This window comes from Ambystoma mexicanum, chromosome 7q (genome assembly GCF_040938575.1).
Source record: "Ambystoma mexicanum isolate Mex_15411 chromosome 7q, UKY_AmexF1_1, whole genome shotgun sequence".
In the NCBI taxonomy this organism is placed as follows: domain Eukaryota; kingdom Metazoa; phylum Chordata; class Amphibia; order Caudata; family Ambystomatidae; genus Ambystoma; species Ambystoma mexicanum.
In genome coordinates, this window is record NC_090941.1 from 157,669,825 (window position 1) to 157,688,485 (window position 18,661).

The 18,661-nt window shown below is 43.4% G+C and overlaps 1 protein-coding gene across 1 annotated transcript in view; it reads left to right on the forward strand.

Annotated features, from left to right (window-relative positions):
• CFAP47 (cilia and flagella associated protein 47) overlaps positions 1–18,661 on the forward strand; it is a 3,369,192-nt gene that overhangs the window by 2,091,320 nt on the left and 1,259,211 nt on the right. Inside the window, exon 51 of the mRNA XM_069639370.1 lies at positions 7,676–7,773. Coding sequence (XP_069495471.1) covers positions 7,676–7,773 — 98 coding nt within the window. The remainder of the gene's footprint in view (positions 1–7,675; positions 7,774–18,661) is intronic.

An 18,661-nucleotide genomic window follows, 5' to 3' on the forward strand; every position in this document is an offset into this window, starting at 1 on the left:
TGCTTGCTGTCCCTCTTTTTTAAAAATGGCTCTAGTCATCCTTCTCCTAAAAATGCAAGGGGCTGACCGAAACCTGTTGGTGACCTTTCACCCTGTGTCTCTCCTTCTGTACTACTCTAAAGTGCTTCAAAGAGTTGTGTTCAACTGTCTTGCCAATTTCTGAGCCTTGCACAACATTTGAGACCCCCCTACATGCCTGTTTCCACTTGTGTCACTCAATGGAAACTGTTCTCATTAATGTCTTCAACTTCATTGCCTCTCATAAGCACTCTATCCTATCCTAATTCTCCTTGAACTCTCGCCTGCCTTTGGCACTGTCGATCATACTGATCTTCCTAGTACTCTTTCTTCTTGAGATTCTCGATCGAACACTTGCCTGAATTGAATCCTACCTGGCACCTCATCAATTCTCTGTCTCCTGGAGCAACAACACCTCTCAACTCACTCCTCTATCTGTTGGTGTTACACAAAGCTTTGTCTTGGGTATTCCCCTATTTAGACTCTACACCTCTGCTCTTGGGACACTAATTTCCTCCTTTTGGTTGTTGTTCCATCTCTTCACAGACAACAACCAAACCTTTTCCTGAACTCCCCTGTGGTCTCAGTAAAATTTCAAACTGTCTTTCTGCCATTAAATATTGGATGGTGTGAGACAGGCATGGTATCAAGAGAGACACAGACTCAAAGATGTTTGTTTCAAAACCTTTATTTACTAAGGTTCCTGGGTTGGTGTAATGCCTAACTGGCCCTAACTCTAAACGGATGGTTCCCTTAACTGATGTGTCTAAAGGTCGTTGATGTCTGAAAGTCCAAAACCATAATCCATCTGTGTCTAAACCTATGCTTGCCCTGACTCTTTTTAAATGTGTTAAGAAGTCTTTAAAAAGGAAAAATAGTGGTTCAACAGGAAATGGGAAACCAAGGTTCTGTTGACGTGGTCTTCTCAGCAGGTATAGTTTGGTCAATGTCGCAAAAACTAGTTCAATCAAAAAAGGGCTGTTCGTAAGATCTTCTCCCCAGGGCCTTTGCAGTATTCTCAAATACTTTCAATGTCTTTAGTTACTTAGGATTCCCTTCCCCAAGCTTCAACTTGTCCAAGTTCAACAGAACAAAAGAAATATAACAGTTCTCTTTCAACTTCTCGGGGTTCCCTTCCCCAAGCTCAGGCCCCTTCAGTTTCAAGCACAAACTTCAACTTGTCAGGATGTACCTTTTCCTCTATATACAGTTCATTTCTCAAATAACCTTCTCTTTGGGTAGAATCAGAGACTTTCGAAAAAGCCAGGTTCCTTTGCTCCTCCTAAGATCAACCACTCTGATCTTTGGCCCCTCTATGTATTTACTTGACTTGCTTTTCTTCTATCCTTTCATCTTCAGGTGCTTCCTATACCCCTTTGTTATCCTTCACTTCACTGTGCCCACTGGCTCTTTCTTTGGCTTTTTCTTTAATCACTTTGTTGTGCCACTGGCACCTTCCTTTGATTCACTTTACTTTCGTGCACCCTTGCACTTGTCCTTTTCCTTATCGTGCTTCTTGCACACTTACTTTGCTGTTGCACCTTTTCTATCCTTTCCGGTGACTCGCACCCTTCTATTCACCTTCATGCCTTTCCTTGAGACAATACTGGCTTCCTTTTGGCTGAGGGAATGCTTGTGTTTCAAGTATTTCTTCTTCTTTATTACATGAGTCCCAGCGCGCTTTAACTTTCTCATATATGCGGGTCCCAGAACCCTTTGGCTTTTTCATATAACTTGGCTCTTCACTACAAGCCCCACAATGCTCCTCTTCCTTATACAATAGTGGACTTTAAGTTCACAAAAGGTTTTTCTCTCGCTTTCCTGCTTCGTGTCGCTTTGCACTCTTTTCACTTGCTTTCTTTTGCATGCCTCTTTGCAATCTGTCACTTGCTTTTCATTCTGTGCCGCTTTACAGTTTGTGACTTTCTCCCACTCTGCTGCAGTCACACGCACGCTCCCAAGGTTCTCATTGACTTTAAAGAAACTCACTGGGCAGCGTCGCGTTGACAAGCGGTCCCTTCAGGATACACAGGGTGGAGGTCCGGGTCTAGCCACCTGCCCCTCAGACACTTTTGGGGCCGGCACCGGTCCCAAGGGAACAAGCATTCCACTGAACTGAACGCCTCCAGGTGGATGCAGGCAGCCTCACTCCGGCTCCTTCGAGACATGGCTCCCTCGCCATGCTGCAGCCCCTGACAGGCACTGGGCCAGTGTATCGGCATGCTGTTCCCCTCCAGCCGTCAGCTCCTGCCACTCTCTGCTCCTTGGCTTTTCTGTTCCAGACAGCATCCCCAGCTCACTCTCTGCTTCTGACAAAAATTGGACTGGGACTGAGAAGGGATCCCCTGCTGAACTCATCCACACAGCTTCCCTTCTGCTCTCCCAACTACTGCTCTGCCTGCTCTCTCAGCAGTCTCCTTTTATAAACCTGTGTTGTATCAATGGGCTGCAGGTGTGTCGTCAGGGCTGGGTTTGCCTGACCTTCAATGCTCCAATTAACAGGACATGCCTGTCCTTCAGTCCTGAAAAGAGTCAAGTGGCGTCAGATGTAAGTGGTCATTATTAAATGCCTGCACCTGCCTGTCTCTATTAGTGGGACAACCTGAGGAGTTTCCACAGTAGGTTTCCCTTACTTTCCCCATGTTGTTTCTATGGGTAATCCTCACTAATGGGGGCTGCCTCCTCTTCATCCCAGTATTAGTTGGAAATGGGGAGGGGGAGATGGAATGGGATTGGAAATATCCCATGAAGGCTGAGGAAGGAGTTCCTGATGGCAAACGTAATTCCCTCCGTTTTGCCATCTTTCTCCTTGTGTTAAACTGCCATCTTGGAACTGATTTTTCCTTGTGTGCCTTGCCTCGCTCACACAACACCTTCCTCTCCTCCTTCGCAGCCCCCTGTCTTTATACATCTGAGTGATGATCAGTAACTGCCTGACCATCGTATTGGGACATGTCTGGTATACGGCTGGGGTGTTAGTCCGTTTTCTCTCATAGCGAGCTGTCCATGAGAAAGTCTTTGTGTTGTGAAAGGGGGAGGAGGATGGTGAGTTCCTAAGTATCCTACCTGATAGGAAGGGGTTAAGGTGTTACAGGGAAGGGGATCCGGTGTCCCACTCCGACTCCCCGAGGCCCCATTACCCAAGTGATCCTCCTACACTGGTCCACTCCCAAGAACTGGATACAAAAGCGATGGGTGTGTCATGGCCACCTGGATGGCAGATCCTCAGGGACTAGCTGGTGAGACACCTTCAAGTTTCTCACGGGGTCACTATCCAACAGTGAACTCACTGGGTCTGGCGTGCACGTCCGTTTGCCTCACTGCTTCCAGGTCCTCTGCTACAGTTTCCCCAAGCGGTCCGGAAATCTCTCCTCCCCGGTCTTACGCGACTCGCGTCTGTCACCAGCTGGGCTCTTCTGGCTCCTACAACACGTCGGTGCTCGCCTGCCACTGGTGCTTGCCAAACGAGGGTGAACATTATCAAAAAGGTGCACTTTCCGCTGCGTGACCTCTGCAGCTGCGTTTCCCAAAGGGAGAATTGTTACTCCCAACACTTCCCGCCCCAGTACGCCCCTGAGGGGCACGAAAGAACCTCTCAGGACCGGCATCAACTTCACATCCCACTGTGGTCCCGACGTCTCTGCTCATACACAACCTCTGCTGCCCCACATTCTATTACTGCTCCTTGCTATGGCCTGCACCTGAGGGGGATTTGTATGCCTCCCAGCCCTCCTCAGGTGTGGGTCATTATTCCTAATTGACTGTAACTTGTAGTACTGTGCCTCTGCAGTCATCTTCTTCATCCCAGTACTTTGGGATTTATGGGACATGCAGACCACAATATAACATTCTGCTTTCTTAGTGAAATGATCATCATTACATTCACTATTCATCTTATACATATTCCCAAAATACTATATGGATTACATTAATTATTTGACTTTACAAAAGAGTCTGGTTTCTAAAAATGTAAATTGGTAACATTTAAAGACTCTTGTTCCTTAATTCTCTGGGACTTATAGGGACTTTCATGTTTATAAATGCAAGTACTTTTGAGAGGCTTTTTATGACTCTCGGAATATAACTGCTTGTGGTTATCTTCATTTATATTCTGCCAGTCAGTTTAAGAAAATAAAAGCTCTCTCTGACAGCAAGCAATTACATATTCCGGTATTAAGGCTATTCCCTTCCTTGAGGAAGACAAATACTACATTCCATCCCACAAAGTCCTCTCATTTCCTTGGTGCCCTTCTTTTCCCAGGTGATCCTCTGGGCTAACACTGCCCCCAGTGTTAGGATCAGGAATCGCCTGCCTTTCCTTGGCCACTGGGGAGGAGACTTTAGGTAGGTTTTTTGTGAGGAATACACAGGATTCATCACCCATTGCTTTAGGACACTCAGTCTGACCCGGTCTTCTTTCTCTCACATCCTGAAGTTCCTTTTCCAGTCTCTGTATACTGTTCTCGCTCTCTCCACTCCCCTACTCCTGCCTCAACCCACCTTCACTCCACTGAATCTTCCTCCTCTATCCTTCTGATGTTTCTCACCCCTTCTACTAATGCCACCACCCTTCGATGGTACTAATTCCCTCCTCCACACTGCTACTCCTCCCTCCACTCTTGCTACCTCCTCCATACTCCTACGCCCTACTCCACACTATTTGTATTTTTTTTGGGGGATTTGTTTCTTATTTGTATTGTGCACCAAACCCTGATTGTAACTGGGCACTTGAAAAACTTAGTGGTTACATAGAAGTAATATTACCACTCCACCCCATCTTCTACTCATCACCACCCTTTCACTCTCTCAGCCACTTCCCCTCTCACTCCCTACACCCCCTCTAACACTTTCATTTACTAGGCGTGCATGCACACTCGCTACTCAGTACCGCTTGGTCTCACCAACCAATACCTCACCACTTGCAAATATAGCATCCACATTCCAAGTCACTGTCCTTTCTTCTGCTGGTCTCTTGATCTCCCAGCACCTCCTCCTCCTCTGACTTCACCTGTACAATCCACAACTTCCTGCTGCCTCTTTTGTCCCCCTCTCCATTCTCTAATTGGTTTGCTGATCCTAGCTGATCTGGCCCGATCTCATCCAAAGCACAAAAGGCATTACAAGCACAGGCAGTTACAAAGAGCGGGTCAAGCCCTGCTTCTCAGTGTCTGCCACAATGATGGTGGTCTGTGCTGCAAAGAGTCTGTGTACGTGTTGTCAGGTCTGTGGTACAAATACCCCTTATGTAGGTTTATTCCTGTCACGCTCTTGTATGCCAGTGTTAGTTCCTGGTGATCTAGCCTGACCACTGTAGTGCAGCAGCTCTGTCTGCTGAGGCCGCGGAGAGCTATGCGGCATCTGGGAAAACAACATAGTCTCTCTGGGCCCTCCAGTGCAGATGCTTCCCCTCTGCATTGGGTCTGCGCACTGAGGTTGGGGAGCTTTGCGCTGTGCCTTTGAAGATCGTGTATGCTCTCTTCCTTTTCTGAAGCTCTCCTCTCTGGTTGACTGTGATGAAGAGATGTGGGGGGGCACTGATGTATTGCTGTTCTACAGGTGGCCTCTGTGTCCTGCTGCTACTTCTGTTATTTCTAGAAGAAAAAAAATAACGTGGCTAGGATGTTTGTCTAGAACTACGGGGTGATCGAAATTGATACTGCTTAAGTAAAGATGGGCACTTTGGGAGGGGACAAGAAACAAGGCCCTCTCAACTACCACCATCATTCTCTCAGGTAAAACGGGCTTTGGCTGCCACCTTTTCAGGCCTCGCACCACTGGCTGAGGGGTTCCCATCACCTTGTGACATAGTCAGGTTATTGAACTTGTCACAGGCGGTATAGATGAGGTGGTGACAAGGGCAGTGCAAGGCAGGAGAAACAAGTCGGTAACTATGAAAACATCAAAGGTGGTGAAGAGTTGTGGTAAGGAGAACAGCCCAAGGTTATAGAGACAAGGTGGTGGTGAGAATAGACCAAGGAGGTAGTGAGGAGGTGTTAACAACAGATAAGTCGTAAAGAGGAAAAGGTGGCAATTGGAACAAACTTAGATTGCAGCCCGCAGGTGGTGGCCATAAGTACTGGCCAGAGCTGTAGTGAGGTGCCTGTGAAGGACAAGGAGGAGAAGTTAATTACAGAGGTAAAGGTGTAGTCATCAGAAGCTAAGGAGGTTGGAAGATCTCAGAGTGAGGAGAATGGTGAAGAATATTTTAGTGAGGTGGTTGAGGAAGAAGAGGGCAAAGGCAAGGCAGGAAACTGTATTTGGTGGATGAGAGGTGGAGGAGAAAGGAGAGGCCCCTGAGCAGAGATGCCAGGATTGTATTGAAGAGTTAGTCTATGATGCAGAATATGGGAAAGAATAGGTTGGCTTGAGGAGGAAGGTTCTGAAGGCCAGGCCAGACCCTAGGCAGGCTTAGCATTAGAATATTGGGGGTGGTATTTGACCAGACACTCAACATGATAGCAAAGGTTAATAGCCTGGTATCAGTGTCAGCCTACTACATACGGCTTCTGTCCCACATTCGCCCTTTTCTTTCTCAAAATGGGTGTGAACCAGTTGCGCTGGCTATTATTTCCTCAACAATTGACTACTGCAGCTCTCTACTAGTCAGAAATAGCACCATCAGAGCGATTATGGGAATGCGTAAATGTGAGCATGTGTCGGAGGTGCAGTGATGTCTGCACTGGCTGCCTATTGTCTCTGGGATAGACAATAGGCGTTTTACCAATACCTATAAAGGCCTGGCAGGTCTCTTTCCTGAGTATATAGCCCGAAGACTTAAAAATAAAGTTGAATCTCGTGCCCTACGCTCAAGTAGTCTTAAATTGCTGCATATACTGAAAGTGTCCCTGGAACTGGTAAAAAAAAGTGCTTTTTTGGGCGATGACTCCCTACAAGTGGAGCACCTTGCCGGCTGAACTAGGAAATTGTGTGTGCTTGGAGAGTTTTAAGAAACCGCTCACAACTTACCTATTTGGATAAACCCCTGGGCCTGGGATTGCCTGGCCTTCTCATTCTTCGGCGCCTGTATGCTTCCGGGCCACTTTGGTAGCGCCTAATAAATAATCTAAAGTAAAGTTCACGGATGGGAAGAGGTTCCGGGCAGGGGCAGGGAACTTAGAATTAGCTGAGAGGGTGAGTGGGAAGAACCTACTAGGACATAAAGGCAAGAACGCAGGGATCCTTCTTCCTCTCTCCTCGCTGACCCTTACCATCATAGAGACACAGAGAATTTTAGAAATCTTAAAAACAGTGTGAGCCAGTGCGTAAGGGAACCCGGAAAGCCTGCACGAAAGTACTGCCAAAGGAGAGGGTTTGGCAACCCTGTGAGCCCAGAATGCCAGAGAAGGCAGGGACATGAGGCCCCCTCCTGAGAATACTAGGAATTCCAGACATTGACCAACAGGGGCTCAAAGATCTGATCACCTTTGCCATGTGGAAGACAATTCTGTAGGAGACATCATCCTGACCATTATTACCATTGTTTCTTGTGGGGAAGCCTCTGGCCTTATCTTTTGGTTGGCCCTACCTGTATGAACTCCCTAAATAAAACATTGAACCGAGGATACCTAGTCTTGCCGTCCATCTTGATTACAGGTGCCATACGTAACAGGTGCATAATCTTGAAAATGAACTGCTCTGTCTTTTCCATTGGTTGCAGGTGTACAGTCCTTGTCTCATGAAGTATGGTTTTCATTGAAGGTTAAGAGTAAAGCGGCTGAGCCTGAAAATACCTTGAGTGTGTCATGTGCAGTTCTGGTAGGACTTCATCTTTTCATTTTTAGCTATTGGACAGAATAAATTACAGTTTATGATTGTATTGTAATCTTTCCCGGAAAGCTAAAGCTACATTAAAATACAAAGTACTCTTCAAAAATATATATTGCTATGTGCAGTGATCTATAAAGCATAGTTATTATCCACAAAAGCAGAATGGAGAGAGATTGTCTTTGCATATTATGTATTTAATTGGTTCCTTGGCAGAGATGTACGTTGACACTCAGTAGAGCTTTCATGTTAGATGATACCTAGCATGCCAAATACTCTAATTTAGTAACTTAATAACGTGATTTTATGGCTATGTTATAAAAATGTAGAAGGTTGCACATCCTGTCATGCACACCATAAATTAAATATATTGTTCTTTTATTATTTCAGCGAAATTGGTCGATTATGGTCAGTTATGTATGTGCTACACTTGTGTTCCTTTTCACCTTTACGCTATACCTAACTTAATTTTATTTTACAAAATTTAGCATTCTAGACAGTGCGTGCCTAATTAGTTCAAAATTGCTTCGAAGTGTGGCGTGCGTCACCCATCCGTTCTGAATTGTAGCCTTGTGTTTAGTGACAGAAAAGGGAGCAACATAATGTTCAGAGGCCATTGTTTCCTCTTTGTGTCCCTATTGTTGCAGCATGGTTTGGTAGAGGGGTGAAAGTAATACTGATAGGTCCCTTTAACAAACTCCCACCTTACTGCATACTTAAGCAGTGCATTGCAACCATCTTCACACCCTGCACCTTCTGTTTCAGGGGTACAATTTAGGGGAGCTAGAGACAGGGAGGAGAGACTACAAGGGAGCCCTCTCCCCCATAAACATGTGCTGTAACTCATCGGGTTTGAATGAGGAGATAACAGTGTTCGTGGCACGCTGTGGGAGGTCAATGCTAATGCGGAACAACCCACTGGATCTATGTTTTGTGGGAGTAACTCGGTCCAGCATGTCTATTCCAACTGTTCCATCTATAGTGTTAGGGAATCGATTTGAGTGCCTGACAGAGATGGAAAGTATTGATTTGAAATTTTGGATGGACTTTGTGGTAGTCCAAGAACTGCATGTTGCTCTTTCCCATTCCATCAGATATTCCTGTGTCCGAATGGTTGAATGATAATTGTCCACGGGCTATGAGTGTTAATGATCCTCCAACCTTGTCTTCACTCCTAATCATTTCTTAGAATGTGGCAGGTGCCAAATCAAAGATGGATAGACCAGACGTTTTGGAATTTCTGGAGCAGACTGATATTATCTTGCTTCAGGAAACCTGGATATTGGGGGCTATTGTAAAAGATGGTTTTGATGTTTATTCTATTCCAGCCCAGAAAAATTAACATTGGTGCTGTTATGGTGGGATGGCCACACTAGTAAAAACGAATCTTACTAGTCGGGTAATTTCTTTGGAGCCATCAAAATCCTTCCTACAAATGGTTAGGGTTAAAATGATAGAAGCAAATGATATCTTGCTAGTTACAATAGTCCCCACTCCCAGTATGCAGATGGCTGCTTATTGGAGTTGATCAAAAACGTAGATTTGTTAAAGAACGAAGAAACGTGTTTTTAATTCTAGGTGGGGATTTTAATGACAAAATGGGGGAGGGTTCTGTTTGTGCTCTCTTCGACGAGGCAGAAGACAAATTGGCAGCGATCCCAAAGCCAACTATGGTAGATACTCGAATCTGCCTGGCGGGACTGAGGTTGCTGTCAAGTTTTACGACTGGGGGAAGCGAGCAGTGAATGGGCATTTCTCCAACGATATACCTGTCAAGGCCACGTTTTGTTCAGCCCAAGGTAGTCCATCTATTCATTATTTCTATATTCCAATGAAATTTTGGGAGCCGGTTCTGGATTTCCAGGTCGCCGCTGATATTATGACCGACTATCATCCGATCGACTATCATCCGATTGTGTTAGTGCTCAAAATTCTAATCAAATACATTACTTGAGGAAATGTCTCCCTTTGCCTTGTTCGAAACACTCTCCACTGATAACTATTATCTAAACCTTACATCTGTCTGTCTTATTACAAAGCCATGACTATATACTTCTCGGGTCTCAAAGCAGTTCCATTATTTGCTTGGGTATTCCATTATTACGCTGGATCATCTAAGATCTTTTTTGTTTGCAGCAAAAACAGAAGTCCTCTTCTGTGACACACTATGCTTAAAAGTGCCACCCTACCTGGCGCTTGATCCCTCTGTGCCAGAGTCAGTTATTTGAGAGGCATTGATCACACGGCATAGGACCTCGTTTGCATGGGGCTATTTTCTTGGTGGAAGGTTCACTCATCGGGTACATGGGTTTGCATGGTACAATAATCCTTCTGTTATCATAAAGCCTTAAACTGTAAATTGATTTATCCGCACCTGCTCAGCATGCATTAACACTATCCCACGATACGCTCAGTTAATGGCCTACTGTTTGTTTGGTGCAGCACATTCTCTATACTCCTTTTAATTATCACATAGTAGATCAGGCTCTGGAAGGAAGGGGTTAATTTCGGACATTCTGCTCACAAAAGCCTTTTCGAATTACACGCCTCTTTTGGGTCTCCCGACAGGAAGGCAAGTTGATGCTTTCAAACGTTGTCTGACTCGGGCCACAAGGCCCCTGCGAGAGAGTGGTATAAAGATGAGGGTAGACTACTTATATAGTGCTCCGTGCAAATATCTGAAGTTCTAATTTCTCGGAAACTCATCATGACCCAAAATATGTTATTCATGGGGATTTCACAGAAGCTCAATAGCTGCCTTCCTCTTATCGAGCATGCCAAGAAACCACGCAGGTGTCAACAATGCACGGTACAAGGACTTTTAACATAACATATCTACACACAAACTGGGCACCTCCCCAACTTTATCCAGGGGCAATAGAGAGTGCAGCATGGAGAATATCATTAAATACGTTTTACTCTTGGCTTTGCGCTGGTGTTCTGTAACGTTTTTAAGAAGCAACTTCCCTGAATGTCTAGTGCAAATGAAATGACAAATGACGATCATAAAGAACACCGATTAAGTACATTAATATAACAGATTGGGACAGCGCCGTTCATCGTACCTGCATGTATTCCTGCTTGCTAGACCACTTTCGACCCTTATTAATATCGGTTCTGTGTCATTTCATCGCTGTATATTTAAATGCCCAGCACTGAAACGTGTACATTAGAACGAAAATATTCATCAATTTTTTTTTTTTTTATAGGGGGGGTTCTTTTGGGGGGGGGGGGGTCCCTCGGCCCCCAAACCCGTTCCTCTACCTATTTTTATCTATTCACTACCCACCCAAAACCTTATCTCCTCTTTCCCACCCTCCCCTTAAAAATTCGATGGAGATTTTCGTTATAATGTGCACGTTTAAATGCTGGGCTTTGAAGTATACGGCGGTGAAAGGACGCTGTACCTTTATATCCCGAGGTTTTGGCTCATGTGTTGTGGATAATCTGCTGAGTCTGCCGGCCTGCATGTTGTATCCGTTTAAAGCGTATGCCCCTCACCATGCGAAGCTAGTATCTAGACCCTCCCCTTACACTGCAGCTCTTCTTCCATGTGTGGCAACTTAATAGCAGAGACTCTGGCCCACTGTGGTCTGCAGCGTGAGCAGTTTCCATAGGTGCTGGAATCTCGGTCCAAGTGGCATATCCCCGTAAGAGCTAAGAACAATTTCACAATACTTGGCCACCTTAGCGCTACCTTCAGCTGACAACACCCTAAACCTTTAACGAGCCCCAAATATGAAGCACCTAGAAGCAACTCCCTTCACATTCTGCGCTATTGGACAGGGACACTCTCAATACAGTCTTTGTATTGGAGCAGTTTCATGCTGTACATTGTCGACATATCAGTAATTGGCAACATACAATAAAGATAAATACATACATTAATTCTGGACACAATTATCAGCTGTGTGTGTGTATATATATATAAATATATATATATATACATATGAAAGGAGAAAATCCTTTTCCATTACAGAAAGGGAACGAAAACGGGATGCACTTCCAAAAGCAGCAAAAACGCCGTAATAGCTTTCTCCAAAGAGGCAGGGACACCAAAGCAGGTCCAGACAGGCAAATCCCTTTAATTTTAATTTGTCAACATAGCAAGGAAAGGAAAGAAACGGCGCGTTTCGCGGGGCTCTCACCGCTTGATCACGTTAGGAGTTTCGACATGGTAAAGGTGACTTAAGATAGTACATCAGTCTCTATGGTATCACCTCCAGCTAGAGTGTCACAATGTGAAGCATATTTCTTCGCATAAAAGTGTACTTATTACAGAGTAGGTCACAGTAAATAACCACTGTATTGACAGCGTATACTAGCAATCTATATATAAACACAGGTGTAGTGGCATATCGCAATGCATTTTTAAGTCGGGCTGATTTCAGATTCAAGAAAACTCTCAATAATGCTAACCCAGAAAGAGTGCAAGAACGATAGTCGCTTACTAAGTAGCTGCCTGTGTGCTAGTTATGCGCTGCCTTAATCGCTGCACCTCCCCATTTTGCCACTACTGCTACCAAATTAAATGGCCGATTGTCATTTGCGCAATGCAAAGTTACTAGCCTAGGGTATGCACAAGTGTACAAGGACCTCATGTTGCATCAGCAGATAAAGTGCATAGTGCTGCTGGTGAATGTCTTCCCTGTAAACAAATCAATTGGTGCAAATGAGCCAAGCAGCAGCTAGCTGGAATATATTATTTCCAACATGATGTTTCCAAATAAATAAAGTGCTTAGTGCTTAGTAAACTTCCATACGGTAAACATTTCGACTTTTGCAAATCAGCAAAATAGCAATTGACCACAGTATATGGATGCAAACATAAGCAACTCATTTCCCTGTTCACTGTTGCTATATTATCTGACTTCAGTTTAATTTAGAACTGACCAACTGGCTGTTGGGAGTTTCTTCGAATGATCAAATCCGTATTTCCCATCCACTCGTGAAGAAAGCCCCCCATCCTGCCCCCCCACCCCCCATTGCCTCGAGCGCTGCAGTTCTATTAGCGGTCTCGATTACATTTCAGCCAGTTAGCAAACATGAGAGAAACCGTCCCACTTCTCCCATCTCATTAGTATGAAATGGATTTTAGTGTAATTTCCCTAATGAAATCATTAATATTCTTAGAATGAATGGTGCTATGACGCAGTACAATAAAACCGAAAGAAAAACCGTGAGGAGAATAATTACAGATCTCAGACCGATCTCTATACACACAGAAAAGATAACATTTACCGTTTTGCATACTCTAATTGAGTCATTGATGCCAACAGTTTCATTTGCCACCTCACTACCTTTTACTGTGTTTTCTCTATTGCCGTGAAGTCATGTTGCCATCGAGTTAAGGTATACAAACAGACATCCCTAGGTTGGTGGGAAATATTGATTTTCATTTTGAGCTCGTTGCAAGTGGTGCGGTAATGATAAAACAGGCATTATTTCGGACAACCTTGTTTTACCGCTCTGCGCAGTTATGGGTTACAGGACCCATCTACTTAAAATCTGCCTGAGTTGTAAATGGAGGTATTACAATGGCTGTAATTGCCCAAGCAGAATTACCAATGCATTGTCTGTCACCAATTGAGACAACCAGACTGCTAAATGGGGAATACCAATAACTTAAATCAAGTGATCGATTACTGTTACCGCATGCAGCAACAGTAATTCTGTTTGGTAGTATTAACACAGCTAATACCAGCAAATGTATATTGATGCACTTCTTGTTCAGTTCATAGATGTTGAATTTCCCTTCTAACCCTGGCAAACAAATATACTGTAAGGTCACGCTTTGCGGTTGTGGACATGTTGGGACATGTTCCCTAACTGATGGAGAAAAAAAGGTGATTAATACACTTTGCATCATACCTACTTAGGCAATAAGGCCCGGACCGGGGATGGGGGGCATTAACGAGCGAGGTAATGCCCCTGGGGCTCATAGTTAAATAGTTAACAAAGGGCCTGATGCGGTAATGCTCCCTACGAAGGGTTTATTGCTATTATTACCCTGACCAGTTAGACCTGGGTACTAATAGTATTTTTGTCAGTGGGGAGATGCTACGTGTTTCGCAACTGAAAATAAAACCGAAAAAAAATCGTGTGCCCCGGGTTGAGAAACGTAGTCCGCTCTCCCTTTCTGTAGCAGCCATACTAAACAAAGAAGATAGAAGCCATGGAACTGGAGAAGGGACTACATGTAGTCCCTTATTCCTTTCCTTGGCTGCATTAAAACAAATGAAAAAAAGTAAACAAAAAATGGCTGCCATGGAACAGGGAGAAGGACTAGACGTAGTCCCTTCTCCATTTCCAAGGCGGCCTGATGGGAGAATGAAAAGGAACTGCGAGGGACGAATGCCGCATCCCTCGTCAGGTAAGTCATTGTCGGTTGGGAAATGCCCCAGCGAGGGCCAATGAGCTTAGTTGTTACAATCTCATTGATCCTTGTCAGATACTAATGCACAATAACTATGGAGCTTTGCCTTTTTCATCTCTCAAGCATGTGCATATATATTGCTGAAAATGTCTGTGGCATGGTTTCTAATTGCAAACATTGTATAGCTGAGGCAGCCCTTGGATGTCAATTTCTTTTTAGGGGTACTCTATACATAAAAAAGATGTAGGGTGCGTTCAAGCAGTTACTGATCTGATGTTAAGGATGGGGAGTGCATGCTGAAGTTTTGAATTGTTATTCAGTATCACAGTGGGTCACTATCTTGAGGTGCCTTTCAGCTGCTGACTGTTTTTTCGCAACGACACAGTCAGCAGCCAAAAGACACAGTAGGCAGATCCGCATTGTCCCGCAATTGCGAAGTTATAGAGTGACTAAGCAGCCAAAGTGGCTTGATAGCAGGTTAAAACTTTATTGGTGATACTCGGGAATATCAGAAGACACAAGCCTCAGAAGGAAGAGCCTTGAGCTCGAAACACGTGTCAGGCTGTCATTTTTGTATAATAGAATACATTCAACTGAGCTTGGAACATTTTGGAATTTGGCGCAGTGCAACTGTTTTTGTTTCTATCTTTATACAGAAAGTGTCTTATGAGCAAACTTATGAAATCCAATATTCTCAATTTAATTGCTCACACCTTTGAATATCAATATGATGAATCCTTTAGGTCCTGTTTGGAAAATTGCCTGACTTTGTCGGAGGCAAGTATTAGTGAAGAAACCCTACTTCTCAATCCTGACCGAGCCAAAAAGAAGCTGTGATACTATAATTGGGCTAAGACCTGGGAAGAATGTGAGAGATTCAACCTTTTTAAGGAGGATGTTTTTGTCATCAATCCTCTTCATCAAAATCCGATTTATTTGCAAACATTTACTGATCAGAAGTACTATAACAATCTCCTGAGACTAAGGTTGAACCTATGGCTAACTAAAGAAGTGGTAGGCCGAAGTGCGAATTGGATAACAATTCAGAATGCCTGTAGATTTTGCCAGAATGTGAAGGAAGATGAAACTCTAAAACATATTTTAGTAAACTGTTCAAAACTCCAGAAGGAAAGAAAGCTATTCTTTTTTAAATTTGTGGGTGATTTTAAAATATTAACCTCGGATGAATTATGGGTAAGCATTTTTAATGGTCATTTTGTATCACTAAATATAGCAGTGATAGACTTTTTATTGTTCATAAAAATGTCACCAAAAGCAACCCTTTAGAAATTGTGAGGATCAACTTGCATATAGAGACTGGTTAGACCCGGCATGTTTATAAATCGAGCTAACACGTTTTTTTAACGTCTTGTGGTTTTTAAATGTTTTTTCTTGTCTTTTTTTACAGTGTTTAGTATTGTCAAATTTGTTTTCTTTTTCTTTTCTCTCTTTTTCTTTTTAGCTTTCTGATTCTAAAGGTTGTAAATGTTCAGCCAAAAATAATAAAGATATATACTTAGGATGAAACCGCAAGTTTTACAAAATTACAAAGGAGTGTGGGAGTACTTTAAATATTTGGATGTGCTGACCCGTATTATGTTTTTATTGTTCAGCCCAGTACATGTACGTACCCTTAATATTCCACCTTCATCAAAACAGATCTCATCATATTTGAAAGATAACGGGTCCGATATAGCAGGGCAGTAGCAATCCATTAGAGGCAGAGGAGACCTATCCTGTGCCCAAAACGTGCTGTAGTTTGTGTCATGCTTGTGGGATACACTGGGGGAGGGGAGTGCTTTGAGGGGAAACGAATCACAAATCTTCAGTCTGGGTACCTTGGCACAGTTCCTTTTTGAGGGCTTGCTGTGCCACTCTGCTACTATGCAAGCACCCCATCATCCACCTAAGGGGATTGATCAAGCTGCTCTGGCCTAAGCATGTCTCAGAATTTCATATCAATCAGTCTATGCAACTACTAGTCATTTTCCCTGCACCTATCACATCCCTCGAAGGCAGAGGAGTGGCGGCTTACTACTGTATAGGATTCTAAAAGGGCTCTCATTAAGAAAATCATTAGATGTGTCAAGCGAGATGGAAAGGAAATTGTTTTTTGTATATGGTACCGCTTCTAGAGTGATTGTTTTAATTATTTTGCTAAGCATTACTGCCTAGATAAGGGGTCTGCAACCTTTGGCTCTCAAGATGTTTTGTACTACAACTCCCAGCAGTCCTAGCCAGCATAGTCAATGTTGAGGGATCATGGGCATTGTAGTCCAAAACAGAGAGAGCCGCAGGTTTCAGACCCTTGGCCTAGCTTTTGATATCCCAGCAGAAGCTATTTGTGGCGATCAACACATCTACGGGTAACATATTTTTTCTTAGAGTGCATCGGAGGTCCTTCATTGCAAATGCGCTAAGCATTGCAGGGAAAAGAACTTTACTTACCTTCTTTGGCAACCTGGGTTATAAGTGGCCCTCTTTTGTGCTATGAGAAATTAAAAATAGCTCTTAGATCGTAGTCCCATTTCTGGGACATTTCAAGAAATGCTGAACCTGTAGTGACCATCAGTAGCACTGTTTCCCAAAGTATGCCACCTTTTCTTTCAACGATTCCTAGCTCTTGAACAGTTTTTCAGAAGATGTTCGTTGTTTTTGAGGAGATTGGGATTTTCTCTTGCTCCTATAACTGTGTGTTTGTGTGTGTGTGTGTGTGTTTGCTGTGTTATGATGCAATGTAAGCCAAAGAGCTGATATGCAGAAAGGTTACAGTTTTGGCAAGTACCTCTCAAGATTAGTTGTTCAGTAGAGGAAAACTATAGAAATCATTTTGCTCCACCATTTGACCTCTCACTGTGGCTTAACATATGTCTTAAAAAGCCAAAAGGTTCAAGCGATAATTGAGCAGTGATCTGTAAATTAGGCATCCTCTGGCTCTTTAAATTCTCTAGTGTGTTACAGCAATGGTAAGGTAGTGTGCTGCTGGTGACATTTTAAAATGTTAAAACACTCAAAATAATAAATGGACTTACAATATTCCATTGACCTTTCAGGCGCTTCGCTGTAGAATATGTTTCACAAGCATAGGGCATCCCTTTATCTGGTGCTCAGTTCCTGCTTGCAGTAGTTTAAATTGTGAGCTATCTTGCAGGACATTAATCCAGTTAATTTGCATCTTGTAAAGAGTAATAATTCCAGGATTTGAATGAGCACTGTAGATTTCAAAGAGAAAACCATTGAAGCTTAGTGACCTCATCCCCACTACAGACAAATAATGCTTGCAGCAATAAGACAAATACAGTCTGCACGGACACTGTTAATTTACTACCAACTTTCTCTTTGGACCAGTGGATGTATCGAGTCTGCATAAAAGTTGATACTTTGTTTCAGTACAATAGGGCTCTATAACTAGATCCATAAGCAGTATGAATATGCCTTCAAATGGACAGGATGAAGAATTTTAAGTTGGGTTCTAGGATGCCTGAAATATCCAATGAAGTGAATTGCCAACTGATGCCACGTCATCAGGTGCACCCTTATTTAGAACCAGATGTGTTGTGAACATTGCTTCGTATGCTGAAAATCATATGGCCATACTTACAATGGCAATACGGAAACATCATGCAAAGGGTTTTTGACCAAGAAGCTGGTAAAGAGTAATAGAACTCATGTGGACAGCACAGCTACAAAATCACTCTGCGAACCCTGGATCCTTTGACCTGAAACAACTAGTTAAAAGACCCCACTCAGGCAGTTGGACACGCATAAGATGGAGTTTTTTGCAACATGAATTTCACCACCTTCTACTGTCCAGTTCTCTTGCCATGGCAAGACAGACCCCCCCTTCCATCCCTTTCAGCATCTTCAGCCAAACATTGAGCATTGCCACCACCCAAATCGATTAAAGCCCCCGCCAACATTAACCAGTCCCTGGAAGGAAATCAAGCAGGCAAGTGCCTTGGAAAATGTGAAGCCTCCAAGCCCCAACCTAATATCAGAAACTGGACGAGGACACTAGACGAATGACCTAACCAAATGTATGCAGGCATATCAAACACCCTTTATATTCTGGCCCTGGGAAGCTCTTAAACATGTCTCCAAATGGTTCAATACAGACTTGATCTCCTCCAAAAAGAAAATTAGAGGCTCAAGAAAGGATACCTACCAACGGTTACCAGACATTTGGTCGAATGCATTTGAGCGAATTACAATATGGTCGAATCAATTTGGTCGAAAAAATGGTCGAATTATAATTTTTTTTTTTTTTTGGGGGGTCCCCTCCCCCAACCCCCGTTTTTGGTGTTAAAACACCTTTTTTTACCTTTTTTTTACCTATACTAGAGCAAAAAAAAAAAAATACTTTAAAAAATAATTCGACCTTTTTTTTTTCTACCAAATTGATTCGACCAATTTGTCATTCGATCAAATATATTCGACCATTTGACTGGAAAGCCCTACCAACACACAAATTGGCTTACCAGAGATGGCCACATTGTCTGATCT